Here is a 15,286-nt window from a genome sequence, read left to right on the forward strand (position 1 = left end):
AGGCGAGGAATGAATGAATGTGTCTGAGGAGAAGGAGCTGGGAAAATCCTGCTCAGTTGCTCTGATGGTCGAACAGTCTTGGACCAGAGACCACAGATCCCAGAGCAAAGTTAATTAGTTTATATTTCTTATTTCCGCACTTTGTGCCAGCTTGTGCACTCGTACATGTGAGACGTTGCGACATTGCGACCACGGACTTGTGCGGGAGGGTGTCGCTCCACCGTACGGAGAAGCACGATTCGAATACGATGTCTCTCGGGGCCTGGGGCGATGGCTGATCACGTTCTCCACGCTGCATGGCGTTAAGAAGATTCCGGGTCTCGTAACTCTCACCGTTGAAGAAACCCGGATACCATGTCGACTCTTTCGGTGGCGGACCTCTTTGGGGTCAAGGGGCGAATAGCTCTGGTGACCGGAGGATGCAGCGGAGTTGGATTGATGATCGCAAAGGTAAAAAAGACCTGAAAACGATGAGTCCTTACTGTTCAGTCTGACACTGTCCAAGGGCCTCGTGTCGAATGGTGCAAAGGTCTATGTTACTGCTTTGCCAACAGACGACATCCAAGGAGCAGTGGCAGAGTTGTCGCAACTAGGACAAGCGTCCGGCGGTACGGCTATAGGGTAAAACATTCTCGAGTGGCCACGGTTATGATCCGCTGACGAAGAACTGCCAGGTTTGCTGGTGACGTTTCCTCAAAAGAAGGCATCGCTGCTATTGCCAGTGAGATTGAGAAGAACGAGACTCACCTGGACATTCTGTGCTCGAATGCAGGCATTCGACGGGATCCTCCGCAGATGTGCAACGTGAAGACTGCATCCCTGGACCAGCTGCAAGCCTCGTTATGGTCCTCCAGACATTCTGATTGGGATGATACGTTCCGAGTCAATGTAACAGCACACTACTTCCTCTCTGTCGCTTTGTTGAAGTTGTTGGCTGCAGCGAGCAATCTTGATCTTGGAGATGGTCGTAGAGGGAGAGATGAAGGCCGAGGTGTCATGGTCATAACGAGCAGTTGTGCTAGCATGCACAATTGTACGAATATTGATCTGACCAGTTACGCCGCTAGCAAGGCTGCTATTGATCATTTGGTGGCATTGCTGGCTTCCAAATATGTAAATTGTGAGTTGTATATGTTGGCTGGGCCAAATGTACGTTGTAACGGGCACTAACTGTCATCTTGTCGCAGGGTATGTCAGGGTCAACGCCATCAATCCTGGATGTGAGTACGCCCGGAACGTTGCTGAAACGGTCTAATGTGATCACAGTCGTACCAAGTAAGATGAATCCGGTGGAAGAGGGCGGTAACCAGTTTGCGGATCTTTTCAAAGCCATGCCGGCTGGCCGCATAGGCAAGATGGAAGATATTGCTGGAGCAGTTATATATTTGAGCAGTCAAGCTGGGGTGAGATCGATGACCATATGCACCGTGAACCGTGTTGCAATACTAATACTAGTGAAACAGGCGTATGTTGATGGTCGATGCCTCTGCGTCGATGGGGGCCGAGTTCTGTTGGCGAACGGGCAGTAATCTACGAGTTCATGGATAGTCGATCGAGATGAAAAGGGACATCCAAGCAAGAAAAGGAAGAGATTAGTTAGAGACTGGAAGAAAAATAGAAGCGCACTCTTCTGCCCGCCCTGTGATAGAGCACTTGGTCTCCAGTAGGGATAGCGGTGGAGGCATCGCTCAATTAGGAAAGAGAGAAATTCAGACCATTCACTGAGTTGGATTGAAGCCCATGTCGCTTCGTCTTCTAGCCGTGAATTCGCCTGTTACTGACACACCACGCAAGGGGTGAGTAGACGCAGATCTAAGAATCTTGCAACAAGCTTTTTGATATCCGAGATCTATGTTCATCTTATCCTCGTATGTTGCGATTGACGAGATACAGTCAGCCAACACTGGCCATTGCCCGACGAGAGGCGAAACGGCCACGCACCCGAGGAAGTCCAGAATTCTCATGGATAATCAACAGACTGAATATTGGTTCGAGAGGCCAGAAGTTATATCTATACAGATACCGTAATAGGGAGAGTCTGTCTCTCTGGCTCACAATTATTTCGACAAACGTCACAAAAGACGAAGCTTTTCAGGCACCTCTTCGATCACCTGCACGTCCTGGCCCCCGCAGCCAACAAGCGTTGCCAACTTTTAGACTGGCGCATACGACGCCCGGCCAGCTCCCCAAGCACACCAAGCGCCCCCAGTCAGCAGACGGAAGGCCGCGGGGTGGAGTCGACGACACAGCTGCTACGACGCCCGCAACGTCGCCTATCACCGGCAGCTTTTGGTGGCCCCAATGGCCCCAGAGTTCAATAGATCGCCCTCACTGGTGCCCCCTGCAAACGATAGCCTGTGAGCCCGCCCTCTAGGATCAACGGGATAGGCTGTCTACGCACCTGTTCCCCGACCGCACTGCAAGTCTGTCACAATATCTCGGCACCATGCCGTGATAAGAAGGACAAAGTGCTAGTCTACGTTGCATCACCACGTACAATGCCGTCATAGCTTCATGACCTTCCTAATAGCCATTATGTTGTCCATTCAAGGTGACATTCTCAAGGTGAAGCTAGCAAGGAATCGACTCGCGCAATGATAAAGCTTGAGATCATGCCAGAGGGCCTGGCTCCCCAGCAGCTTGCGCGTCCTATATGTATATGCCTCATGGTCCTCTGTTTGTTCGCAGTCAGGCGCAGGTAGGATCTACACAGGATGAAGGGATCCGTTCTTCTGGCGGCAGCTACTCTCTGCAGTGTTGCACTTTCTAGGCAAGTTGTGGCCTGCCGAAAGGATAGAGATGTCCGATATACTGACCTCGGACGTAGGATCATTGCGCCTGCACCGATCAAGCTACGCCGCCGCGATGATATCGATCCAAGCGAGCTATATCCTGCCCATAACATCTCCGTTCCCATAGACCATTTCCACAACGAATCCAAATATGAACCTCACACTAACGCCTCGTTCAATCTGCGATACTTCTTTGATGCGACATACTATAAGCCCGGTGGTCCTGTCATCGTCTTGCAGAGTGGTGAAACAGACGCCTCGACCAGATTGCCATACCTCCAGAAGGGCATTCTCGCCCAGCTGTCCAACGCAACCAACGGCATTGGAGTCGTGCTCGAACACAGATACTATGGCACAAGCTTTCCAACCGAGAATTTGACTAAGGAGGCTTTTCGGTTCCTGACCACAGAACAAGCCCTAGCCGATCAGGCATATTTTGCCAGTCACGTAGTCTTTCCTGGATTTGAACATGTGAACTTGACTGCTCCCCACACACCATACATAACATATGGAGGGTCATATGCAGGTGGTTTTGCTGCATTTATTCGCAAGCTATATCCCGACCTGTATTGGGGAGCTATTTCATCTTCCGGAGTGACAGAAGCCATATACGATTACTGGCAGTACTATGAGCCCGTCCGCGAATACGGACCGTCGGATTGCATCGAGACCCATGTCAAGCTCACCAACATCCTGGACAACATTTTGAAAAAGAACGACACCAAGACTGTCACACAACTCAAGACAGGATTCGGCCTGGAGACACTCACCCATAATGATGACTTTGCCAATGTCGCGTCATATGGTATCGGGGGTTGGCAAGAGCGTAACTGGGATCCAGCGGTCAACGTTCTGGACTTCCACTACTACTGCGAGAACATCACTTCGAACAAGGTCCTCTGGCCATCTGACACCAAAGCTTCCACTGCGTCGTCCCTGGTGGAAGCCGGAGGCTGGGGTAACGAATCAAAGACGCTGACCACGAGCTTGTTGAATTACATGGGATGGACCAATGACAGCTATGGTGCTGCGACGTGTGGCGGCACTCTCGATGAATGTTACAACACCCACAACGCTTCAGCTCCCATGTATACGGACAAGAGCCTTGACAACTACGGGTCCCTGTCGTGGTCGTACCAAATCTGCACTGAATGGGGATATTTCCAGACTGGATCGGGAGTGCCGAAGAACAAGCTGCCTTTGATCTCTCGCTTGTTGACGCTAGATTACGAAACATTGGTCTGTCGATTGGCCTTCAACATCCATCAGCCTCCAAATGTCACGACGGTGAACAAATACGGCGGCTTCAACATTTCGTACCCTCGACTCGCATTTGTCGGCGGAGAAGCTGACCCGTGGCGTCCAGCGACTCCGCTTGCGACTTTGGAAGTCCCAGACCAGTTGAACAGAACGAGCAATGCCAGCGAGCCAGTGATATTGATTGCTGGCGCTGTCCACCACTGGGAAGAAAACGGCCTGGTAAGTTGCCCCTGCCTATTGAAAGTCGAAATGTTGTCATCCTCGAGGTCATCGTTCTCGGTGTCTTGAGACAACTTGAGAGCTCCGCTAATACCGGTCGAACAGTTCCCCAACGAAACCACGCCTCAACTACCACCACACCCAGTAGCTGAAGCTCAAACGGAGCTGGCCCAAATAGTCCAGGGGTGGTTGAAGGAATGGAATTCGACCAGATCTTGAATGGTTTGATCATGTTTTGCCTCCGTAGGTAGTGTAACAGTGTGGAGTAGCACAGTAAGAGTCAGATTCTCGTGCTCATTCTCCTCATTCAGACTGGCCAAATCAAAATGGTACACGATGAGACCCATTCATGTGTTATGCATGAATTTTGATGAGATCCGGCGCCCGAGTTGCACCAACTGGTCCAGTCGAAAAGCCTCACACCGCCCAAGTCTATCACCAAACTCCAGAGGTTGAGTTGACTCGAGAGGACTGTGTATTCTCCCGGTATGAGGGAAGTTGAGAATCAGTGGTATAGGATTTTCGTATTGGGCTATCCTGTACTTCAAATGTGACAGTCACCTGTGTGTGTGATGTGCACATAAAGTCGCTTTGGCCGGGATCGACGAGGTTAGCGGAGCCTGATGAATCAAGAGTCTGACACGGTGGAAAACGCCCTCCTCTCCTCTTACTCCTCCTCTTCCTTCTTGCTGCCGCTGTCTCGCCCCGTTTCCCCAGTCACAGTCGTACAATCCCCCGGTCTAGATGTAAACCCCCTCTTTTGTCCATCTGACGAGCCCCCGCACTGGATACCCGAATGACATGTAAACACGCTCTGGTAGCGAAAGCCTCATGATTACCCGCGGTTGTGCTTCTGGAAGGGCCGGGATGATGATTTCAACTTATATATACCCTTGGCGGCATCTCCCCGTCATTCTGTATGGCTCTGACTTCTTCGATGACTTGTGCCTTACGCAGCTGTCTGAATACTACATCTCGTTGTTATCCTTCTTTGTACTGTTCAGGCACCGCTTTTTGAACACAAAATCTCGTTATATCTTTGTGCTCCCCCACTGATACCGAGATCAAGATCTTAGAGCTGAGCCTGACTAGCAATGTCCGAGTCAGCCCCATCGTTCGATATCCCCAAGGAATGCGTCGCCGGTGTGGTGGTACGTCCTCTCAGCAGACCTCCCTAGCCTCCAGCACACACATATTCCAATACTAAGACTTGGTTTCTTGACCTTAGAAAAACGAGGGGCCCGATTTCTACATTGAGGTCGAGAAGGTCCCGGTGCCGGAGATCGGTAGGCCTTTCTCAATACTATTTATTCCTACCCAAGAGACCCTTTGTGTCCGACTCCGGAGAGGTGTAATACACGGTGACACCACGAGCTAAAACCAGACGGCGCTTGACTCACTCTCTATGTGTGTATTCAGGTCCCCGAGATGTCCTCATCAAGCTCAACGCGACCGGCCTCTGTCTGAGCGATGTCCACTACATGCTGAACGACTGGGCGGTCCCTTCGATGTCTTCCTTCGGCGTCAAATGCGCGGGTCACGAAGGCGCCGGCGTCATCGTCAAGGTTGGCGCCGAGGTTACCGGCTTGAAGGTCGGGCAGCGTGCCGGCTTCAAGCCCTTCCAGGACGTCTGCCATCGATGCGAGTATTGCAAGACCGGAAAGGACAACTACTGTCTCCAGGGCGTTCTCACTGGACTTCACTGCGACGGTATGTACGTGTCTATGTACTGAGATTTCGAGCCCGAATCGCTCGCTGTTCTATGTATGCTTTGGGGCAGTATGGTGGCATGGTGCTGAGAAAAGTGTCTGCGTTATCAAGGCTCGTACAAGCAATATGTCGTGTCTCCCGAGAGCTACACTACGGTGAGTTTTCTCTCTCCCCGTCGACAGTTTGTGCAAGTGAATGCTGACTGTGCTGACATTTACTCTTCTCTGCAGCTGATACCCGATGTAAGTTACGCCGATGCCTGGAACAGTTTTCAGAAGCCTGGAAGGAGTTTGATCTGTTCGATGGTGCATACGTATGTATGAGAGTTGACGGTTACTATCTACAGGGTGTTTCGGACTACGTTGCGGGTCCAGTCATGTGCTCGGCCTCGACGATCTATACTTCTCTTAAAGAATCCGGACTCCGACCGGGACAATGGGCCGTCTTTCCCGGAGGTGGCGGTGGTGTCGGGATCCAAGGTGTTCAGCTTGCTGCTGCCATGGGTCTTCGGCCCATCGTGGTAGATACCGGCGACGAACGCCGTAAACTGGCGCTGAGCCTGGGCGCGGAGCACTTTTTCGACTTCAAGGAAGGCGACCCAGTCAAGCAAGTACTCGAGATCACCGAAGGTGGCGCGCATGGCGTGTTTGTGACCGGTGAGTCAACTCAAACTCATTTCTGGAAGAAACACGCACGAATCGCTCGCCATTGAGCATGTGATCATGGTGGTACTGACAAGATACTCAGCTGTCCAATCATACCCGATCGCTCTCAACTACATCGGCCACCGGGCACTGGCCAAAGTTATGTGGTGAGTAGGCGACAAGTCTCCGTTCGCTCAAATCGCGAGATGAGTAGGTGCACGCTAATCGCTCGAAATAACAGCATCGGTCTCCCCCCTGATGGCAAATACCATATCGACTTGAACCCTGGCCAAATTGTCTTCAGAGGACAGTCCGTAAGAGGCACATTAGTGAGCTCTCTAGCAGACACTGATGAGGCATTGGACTTCGCTAGACGTGGTAAGCGATCTGCTCCGTCAAAAGGACAATGTTGTGGATGTGAATGTACATGGCTAATTTTGTCCAACAAGGTAAACTACGCCTCGAGCCTACGGTTGTAGGATTGAGCCAGTGGAATGAATCCGTACAGAAGCTCAAGAATGGCCAGGTTGCCGGGTAAGTCAATGCTGTGACCACATCTATCGTGTGACGGACATTATTGCTGACCACTGCAGACGAATCGTTGTCGACTTTAACTTGCCATAATTCGGATTTGACTGGCGGGCGAAAGAGTGAGATTTTCGTGTAGCCAGTGGACGATCAGAATGACTGATGAACTCAAATCCACGAAGCTTGATGCACTCCATATGTATCAGCGAGATACACCAGGTGAAAGATACTCATAGTCTCCACGTAATTCCATTTCGCAAAAGTTTCGTCGCTTTGTCCTTCATTGAGGTACATTCAATAGCAAAGTGACCGTCTCCTGAAATGCAGCTGCCCTGGGATCTCACCAGCTGCATTGCTTGTGACCTCACTTGTAGGACAATCAGACCACTTGAGGCATATTGTGGAGCAAGTCGTGCAATTAACTGCAACCGGACAAGACCGAATTGATCTGCCCGTGTTTTATGATGCGTGATATTCAGACTCCCAATGTTGCTGAAGATCATTGACAATATCAATGACGGGCCAGCCTGTGTCATTGCTCGATTTGCGTAGAAATGCCACCAGTCCTTCCTGATGGTGTCTCCGGCTCAAATACCTTCCACCTGGCCCGACAGATTAGCTTCGGTGCAGTAACTCAGGGGAAGCTACCTACAAAAGGCCAAAGGCCCATATGCATTGACATGCGCAGAGTCGTCGTCGTTTGTCCATGCCAAACCACATATGACCAAAGCTTGTTCCTCAGCGAAGGCGAAGCTCCGGCGGCTTATATGCCCACCAACAGGGAGAGGGTCGTGTAAAGTCAGGAGAATTTCAACCACAGATCGATATTGCTGGGCAGCCACTGGCATCAGAGGTGCTGGTTAGCATAAAATACCTGTCTTCTAGGGAAATCACTGTGACCCCAACTTACCATACCAGGGTCTGAGCATCCAGAGGGATGGAAAAGGATTACCAGATTTGGCTGCAGAACTATACGGCACAAAACTCGTTGTGAGTTCTGCCTTCCAAGCCACAAATTCCGAGTTGAGGGTACGCCATGTGGCTTGTCGGCTTGCAGGAAGAGCCTGGAGATGAGGCTCAATGAAACAGAAATTGATAACTTTGGCGAGGAGGTAAGTTATGCGGTTGGGAAGTGAAACATCGTAAGGATCATTTTCCAGATGATTGTGGAAAATCTGACCCATGCGGACTCCACGGCGTCGCATAAGGCCAACGGTGATCTCTTCGCGAAGATAGTTCCATGCGCCAGCTTGCGATATGCCTGTCTCAGAGAAGTCGATCGGCTCACTCACTGCATATGAGTAGGCTCCAAGAAGATGGCTTTCCACCCGAGAGCCTCCTGGAAATAAGTCAGGGCGATGGGCATCCTCTAGCACAGCGCTACTATACATACCATTGATGATCTCGTATGATCGGAGCAAGCACGTTGCAGCCAATTTACTGCCCTTGAGCGTTGTATCTGGAGATTCCATGGAGGACAGAAAGTCCTCGACACAGGCGTCGTGGAAAATGTTGGCAATCTCGGAGTTCGATCCATTTAGCTTACTCGAATGGCGGGCAGAGAAGGCTACGATTGCTTTGAACAAGATCGGCACTTGCAAGGCTGTTTCGACCACAAGGGTGCCAAAGGTCCTTTGTGGATCGTTCAAGTCATACCACGGAGCGAGGACCGAGATATAATGTGCAAAGGCCTCGACAATCTCAGGCTCCGTGAGAGCTTTGGCAGGGTCCGACGAGGCTAAAAGGAGGAGCCGGGGCGTTGCAAGAGTTGGACGTTGTGTCTCAGTTTCTACTGACAGCGGATCTATTGCTCTCAGACGACTATCCACTGTCGTAGAGCTTGTTATGCCGCGACCCTCTGATAAGGTCGTGTTGCCGAATATGAAGCGGATTTGTTTGTCCGGTCGACGGCATTCTCGACTGCCAACACGGCATCTTCCACAGATCGGACGTTCGCCATCGCCTTCCGTTGACATCAGCCACAGGGATGAGGGTACAGGGAGGGCAAGCAAGGCCGTACACTTGATCTTACGTTTGAGACATGTTGAACTACGAAGAGCCCACGTCAATTACAGACACTTTCCATATGTTCAGGTTACGAACCAAGCTTGCAGGGAGACAAGTCAGCGAATCAATAGACGAGTCGAGGCGTAAACTCACAGTTTGGTGGAGCAGTCCTCGGCATGAATAACAACTGGGTATTTGCTGAGCTTCGTCAACAGCTAGCACATGGTCGATGATGCCCTGATTCAAGTGCTGCGTCCGATCTTACATGTTGTATATCAGTCGAACCAGATGTACAGTAGCTTCCCCTCTCGTTTGCCAAGCCTCGCTCTAGTTGCCATCATGAAGACTGCTCGCTACGGCGAAGTATGCAACGATTACCGCTCATATAATGGGTCTTCTTTCAATTCCCCAGATCTTCGAGCACATAATCCAAGGCATCATCTCGAACACTAAGGCGCAGTATACACACCCTGTTCATCAGTGCGATACTCCTAAGAGCCTATGAGCTCTTCAGAGGAAGTGCGGCTTGCGCATTCGAGCTTAGCTGCAACTTCCGGCATCCTCAATGGCACCGACCTTGCCATACTTTTACTTGAGCCTAACTTTGCTGTTGATTGTCGACAGCTCGCTACTTGCTTTTGTATGAACGCAGTACATCTACCGATATCGTGGATCATAGTACCAGTCTCCTTGACAGGTGTCCTCCATGCTTGAACTTTCTAAGAAGACTTTCAAGGGGTCTGATTAAAATCATAGCTATTCCCAAACCCCCGATTTAGGTACCGCTTCATTGCTTCCTGCTCTGGAATGAAATCTGCTCGGATGTCGAGATCTTTCTCGGCCTCTACCAACGACCTAACCCCTTCGCCGAGCTCCAGGCGCATTTGGTTTCGATACCACGGGGCAAAATGGACTTGACTCGTCAGCACAATGTCACACTGGTCGGGACGCGGACTTACTCATTGCCAACATGATGCGGACCTCTGCGGTCAAGTTCGGCATACCAGCGTGCCACAGCCTGAGATCACGGATGACGAGGGATCCCTTGGAAATAGTGGGTTGCATGGGAGGCGAAACTGCACGTCGTCTCTCAAGCGAAGCCTCTTTAATCCTGCCACTTGCACGTTCCCCATGAGCCCCTTCCTGGTCGTCGATGCTGGTTGTGGCGTGTGTTCCTAACCATAGCTCTGTGGACCCATTGTTTGGATTCATGTCCACGAGGCCAACATTTATAACCAATGCAAATGGATGTGAAGGGTGTCTGAAGTCTGCGTCTGCATGAACCGGCTGTCTTTGGGGTTCGACGCCTTCGGCTGCCGGCATCGCAGTGTTTCCCGACATAAAGGTCAGTTTCGGCCGCGGGCCCAAAACCGAAGAGGTGACCTGGGTAGCCAGCGGATCTGTTGATAATCAGCAGGCGCATAACGCCTTGAACCAGTCTACTTACTCAGAAAGATAGTCGGCTCGAAGTGAGCTCTGACAGGAGGTGCGTCCTGCTGTAAGTTGCCTCTATTGTAGTTGAACGGACTGTTCTCTCCTGCGTTGCGAAGTATGACGGCATCTTCTTTCATCTTGTCGTTCAATTTGTCGAGTACATCGTGATTGATGGCGTCCTTGATCACGACCAGACCATCCTGGAGCACACTTCTTACAGCAAGTTCTAGGTTTCGCTCGCGCAGTCGGCCAGCCTGTACCTCAGCTTTGCTTGGTGAAACCACCACAGGAGCACTGTTCATGCCTCCGAGTTTTGTGGTAGATATTGATCTCAGTATAACCTTGGTCACCAGAGATTGACGGATAGACGATCTCAACATACTCATTCACGGACAGTACGAGTAACAGCTTTTCAGGGAAAGACCTCGCTGCAGCCACCTCAGCCCTAGTCTTATACCTAGGAACGCACCCCTGGTCCACAAATTCACACATATTGCCGAGACTCGGGAAAAGCTTCCCAGGAAGGCTCTGTTTGCCGAGAGACTTCGCGAATGAACCCTGGTGATCTTCTTGTTCTGGTTAGCCGCCTTCTTGACATCAAGCCACGAAACCGGAGGGCCTGTCGTACCTCGAAGGCGTGTGGTGAGTAACATCATGGCTACTCGCGCTCGGCTTCACGATGCTCGGTTGAGCGTATCTGGCGGTAATATCTAGTACCACAACCAACATCGTAGCATAGCAACCAAACCAAGCTTGACCTTCTCAAGCTGAAATCTGCTCATCAAGATGCCCCCTCGCGGATAATCACCTCTACAAAAGCGCTCTGGAGACATTCTGGTGTGGTCTTTCACTTGTCAACTTATGCTATTCTTGAACTCTTGCACTGCGGCCATTTTCAACATGCAATTTGATCCCAGCCTTCCAAAAAGCAACACATCATCGCCCGCGTCATTCGCCTACAAATCTGTACGAGAACGATGGCCAACGATTGTCGCGAATGCTATCAAAGATGTCCAACGTCAAATTGACTGTCCTCAACACGGAAATCCAGAGATTGTAAGACAGGGCATGCAAATTATTGCTGAGCTGGAATGTCTAAAGCACGAAATGCTCCAAAACTGCACGCTATCTCTGTTACCAGATGAAGAAGGAGAGCTTCGTGGTGATGTTGCCATTTACAACCAAGAGCTTCAAGAGCGAGAGGCGCAAAGTGCAAAGTTGGTAGTGCGATGGCATGAAGTTGAGTGGTTGTTCAGCGAGTGCTACCTCTATCGACGTCTCTTCGGATCGTTCTCGCGAAGGACGTGGTGGAAGACATATGATGTTTTTCAAGAGCAAAAGAGGGACGCATTCAGACAGTCCAAGGATGCTGTCCTGGAAATGGCTGCATACTATGTCAATGTGACAAAAGGTATTGGTTGCATTGGGTGCAACAGCGGGTTTTTGGCATCTCCAGACGCAACTCAGAGGCAACAGGCCGTTTTCACGGAAATGATGCAACAATGCCTGTGGGGAAATGCGACGGACCTCAGTCTTCTCACCACTCTCACCTACGAGAACATTCAGCAGCTTCAGGGCAGTGAGGTATTCAAACGTCGACGCGACAAGGTGTTGGTGAATGACTTGGACCAAGCCTTCAATCTCCTCTGGCAGGCAGGAAACCAGGGCGAAGAGCGTAGGACCGTGGAGTTTGTGTTGGACAACTCTGGCTTCGAGCTCTTTGTGGATGTTGTGGTGATATGCTATCTCTTAAAAAGCGAACTTGCCACAGAAGTGAGGATGCATGCGAAACAAATCCCGTGGTTCGTCAGCGACGCGACTCCTACAGACATTGAGCAGCTTTTCGACATCATTCGACGGCCTCTGGACTTCTTCAAAGACTCGAGTGGCAGTGGAGAAGGGGGTCTTGCCGAGATGACTGATGAGCAGCGGCAACATCTCGAAGTCCTGCATTCCGACCTCCGTACTTTTCAAGCAGAAGGACGCTTAGTGTATCAGACCAGCAATTTCTGGACTCAAGCGGGAAGTTTCTGGCGACTTCCCACATCTAACCCTGGCCTTCTCGCCGAACTCAGAAGCTCACACCTCGTTGTATTCAAGGGCGATCTCAACTATAGAAAGCTCGTTGGCGATGTATGTCATTTTCCCAGTGCTGGCCATAATGTTCTATGTTGACTGACTACCTCAAGGCTTGCTGGGATCCTACCACGCCGTTTCAGGAGGCTTTAGGTCCTCTCGGAAAATCTTCCAAGCTCAACATCCTCTCCTTGCGCACTTGTAAAGCGGATGTGGTTGTCGGGCTACCTCCAGGTAAAGATGAAGAACTCCGCTCGTTGCCCGGATGTGGCGGCGAGTCTGGTCTGAGGGCATGGGCTTTGGATGGGTCGTGGGCTGTCATGCAGTTCTCAAAAGGTCGATAGATTTCCGCGAGTACGGTTTATGTATGCAGTGAGCAACACATGAATACTATCTATTCCCAGAAAAGTAAGTGTTCAAAGATTTCAATTTCGAACCAAATGGGAATATCCATGGTAACACTTCTCTATCCTTGTCACAGGCTGGAAGAAAAAGTAGATCTTGTTATCTGGTGCCAGTGGCTTTCCTCCAGACCCCTTCCTGTACAATTGCGAACTGACTCTGATTTTCTCATGCAGCGATGCTTTCGTTGACATTCCTTTGGTGCTCACTCCCAAATTCTAACTGTCCAAAAGAGCTATATACGTATTTGGCGGCACTAGCAAGTTGAGACACGGTGGCAACCCAATACCCAATTACTGGCTTTCGATATGGACACTGGAATCGACAACACTCTTCGTTTCTCCTTCAGTTATGAGGACCGAAGCCTTTCTTTGAACATCTTCTTGCATCTGAACGAATGTAGAGGAGGGTTGATAATGCTGTGATCGCCAGGCATACTTGACGTCTGTGTAAAGCTCGTCCACCTCCTCCAAACTGAGACCCTACAGACAAAATTATCAGCGCAGAGCGAAATAGACTGAAAAGGAAAATGGCAAACCTTGGTTTCATAGACCGAAAAGTACACAAAGACCGCACAGAGGCAGCAAAATCCGCCCCAGATGAAGAAAACCTTGGAGCCGAGATCTCTGTAAAAGGCAAAATCAGTTAGCAGACGCAACATCTGATTCCAGAAGTCAAAATTGAATTCCTACGCATTTCCGGGTCCACTGTTGACGAGAAAAGGCGTCGAGTATGCAATGGCCCAATTGAGCAGCCAATTCGAGGCAGTCGTCATTGACAACCCCTTGGCCCTTGCTTTCAAAGGGAACTGCTCAACAAGTTAGAGAGAGGGAAGCTTGTGTTGGTGCTGGGGGATACCTACAATCTCGCCGGTGATGACCCAGGCAGAAGGACCCCAAGAGCAAGCGAAGAAGAAAATGTAGATGCAGACAAATGCAATCAAAGCCTTGTTGGCCGCGAGATTGTCCGGCAACGCTGTCCCAACACTGGCGACTATCATTTGACTCGTAGCCATGCCCACTGCTCCGAACAAGAGAAGCCTTCGACGACCCCATTTCTCCACGAGCCACAGTCCAGGTAGAGTCGAGCAAATGTTAACCACGCTGGTGATTACTGACACGGTGAACGGGTTCTCCAGGCCAGAGTTGGAAAAGTAAGATGTGCCATAGTAGAATATAAAATTGACACCCGTCAGTTGCTGCAGAGCCTGGAGGAAGATGCCGGTGAGCAGCCTCTTGCGGATAGGCTTCTTGATGCAAGATAAATAGGATGCCTGTCCGAGCGAGAGCTCAAATTCGTGGTTTGCCCGTATTTCGGCAACTTCCTCCTGGATGCTAGGGTGATCTTCTGGCAGTCTTCGGAGGCGGGATAGTGCCTTCGCTGCGTCGTTGGGCTTTCCGATCTTGATCAGGTACCGTGGCGTTTCGGGCAGTAGAAGCATTCCGACGATAAGAATAATGGCGAAGAGAAACTGGACGGCCACGGGGATCCTATAGCATCCAGTATCATCTCGATTTTTGGTTGCGTTATTCACGATGGCAGCGAGGAAGAGTCCGACGGTGATGGACAGCTGGTAGCAGCCAACAAGGGTGCCACGGATCCATTTCGGGGCTGTCTCAGACTGATACAGCGGGATGGTGGCGGAAAGCAAGCCAACACCACCACCCGCGAAGAATCGTCCGGCTGAGAAGAGGGGAATAGAAGTCGAAGCCACCTGCAGGACAACACCGAAGGCAAAGACGCAGCTGTTCAAAATCATGGCCCAACGCCGTCCAAGGTAGTCGGCTGCCGGAGCAGAAAATATGGCCCCGAAGAATGTGCCGGCTGACAAGATCGATACAATCTCAGATTGCTCGGCAGTATTGACATCAGGTAGGTGATCGGTTGGGTTGATGTAGCCAGTCGAGAACAGCTCCCGCCATTTCTTCATTGCTAGGATACCACCAATAATGCCAGTATCATATCTGAGGTACAATCTGTCAGTCTTTGCTATCAGCCAGAAGTATGTCGATTGCATACCCAAACAGCACTCCCCCGAACGATACAAAGAGGCCAATAAGAATGGCAGGCAATGGAGAGCCCGGTACATCAGCGGGCTTTAGACCCAGAGTCCACATTTTTTCGATGCTGGACGTAATGCGTAGGAAAAACTGTGGGAATATGCAATGGAAACCTTGGGATAGCCACGAACAGTATCGCATTTATATAGAAGTT

At 50.6% G+C, this 15,286-nt stretch overlaps 7 protein-coding genes across 7 annotated transcripts; 4 read left to right on the forward strand and 3 right to left on the reverse strand.

Moving 5' to 3' along the window:
- Positions 1–354: 354 nt before the first annotated feature.
- On the forward strand, positions 355–1,529 carry PV08_02415 (uncharacterized protein; the record flags this gene model as incomplete). Its single annotated transcript, XM_016376773.1, has 6 exons — positions 355–450; positions 506–621; positions 675–1,120; positions 1,188–1,220; positions 1,267–1,403; positions 1,464–1,529. The coding sequence occupies 6 exons, from the start codon at positions 355–357 to the stop codon at positions 1,527–1,529; spliced, it is 894 nt and encodes a 297-aa protein (XP_016238343.1).
- Positions 1,530–2,714: 1,185 nt separating this feature from the next.
- Positions 2,715–4,490, forward strand: PV08_02416 (uncharacterized protein; the record flags this gene model as incomplete). The annotated part of the gene is made up of 2 exons (XM_016376774.1): positions 2,715–4,271; positions 4,377–4,490. The coding sequence occupies 2 exons, from the start codon at positions 2,715–2,717 to the stop codon at positions 4,488–4,490; spliced, it is 1,671 nt and encodes a 556-aa protein (XP_016238344.1).
- An 875-nt stretch (positions 4,491–5,365) lies between these two features.
- PV08_02417 (uncharacterized protein) lies at positions 5,366–7,249 on the forward strand (the record flags this gene model as incomplete). The annotated part of the gene is made up of 10 exons (XM_016376775.1): positions 5,366–5,422; positions 5,500–5,557; positions 5,691–5,981; positions 6,093–6,136; positions 6,212–6,223; positions 6,328–6,637; positions 6,729–6,792; positions 6,867–7,003; positions 7,075–7,159; positions 7,219–7,249. The coding sequence occupies 10 exons, from the start codon at positions 5,366–5,368 to the stop codon at positions 7,247–7,249; spliced, it is 1,089 nt and encodes a 362-aa protein (XP_016238345.1).
- Positions 7,250–7,612: 363 nt separating this feature from the next.
- On the reverse strand, positions 7,613–9,129 carry PV08_02418 (uncharacterized protein; the record flags this gene model as incomplete). Its single annotated transcript, XM_016376776.1, has 4 exons — positions 7,613–7,755; positions 7,806–7,994; positions 8,064–8,492; positions 8,547–9,129. 4 exons carry the CDS (start codon positions 9,127–9,129, stop codon positions 7,613–7,615), a joined length of 1,344 nt encoding a protein of 447 aa, XP_016238346.1.
- A 762-nt stretch (positions 9,130–9,891) lies between these two features.
- PV08_02419 (uncharacterized protein) lies at positions 9,892–10,974 on the reverse strand (the record flags this gene model as incomplete). The annotated part of the gene is made up of 3 exons (XM_016376777.1): positions 9,892–10,073; positions 10,120–10,560; positions 10,608–10,974. The coding sequence occupies 3 exons, from the start codon at positions 10,972–10,974 to the stop codon at positions 9,892–9,894; spliced, it is 990 nt and encodes a 329-aa protein (XP_016238347.1).
- A 520-nt stretch (positions 10,975–11,494) lies between these two features.
- PV08_02420 (uncharacterized protein) lies at positions 11,495–13,014 on the forward strand (the record flags this gene model as incomplete). Its single annotated transcript, XM_016376778.1, has 2 exons — positions 11,495–12,727; positions 12,784–13,014. 2 exons carry the CDS (start codon positions 11,495–11,497, stop codon positions 13,012–13,014), a joined length of 1,464 nt encoding a protein of 487 aa, XP_016238348.1.
- Positions 13,015–13,365: 351 nt separating this feature from the next.
- Positions 13,366–15,189, reverse strand: PV08_02421 (uncharacterized protein; the record flags this gene model as incomplete). The annotated part of the gene is made up of 5 exons (XM_016376779.1): positions 13,366–13,554; positions 13,611–13,698; positions 13,765–13,880; positions 13,935–15,036; positions 15,092–15,189. The coding sequence occupies 5 exons, from the start codon at positions 15,187–15,189 to the stop codon at positions 13,366–13,368; spliced, it is 1,593 nt and encodes a 530-aa protein (XP_016238349.1).
- Between the last annotated feature and the right edge of the window lie 97 nt (positions 15,190–15,286).

The sequence above is a fragment of the Exophiala spinifera genome (genome assembly GCF_000836115.1).
Source record: "Exophiala spinifera strain CBS 89968 unplaced genomic scaffold supercont1.2, whole genome shotgun sequence".
Lineage (NCBI taxonomy): Eukaryota > Fungi > Ascomycota > Eurotiomycetes > Chaetothyriales > Herpotrichiellaceae > Exophiala > Exophiala spinifera.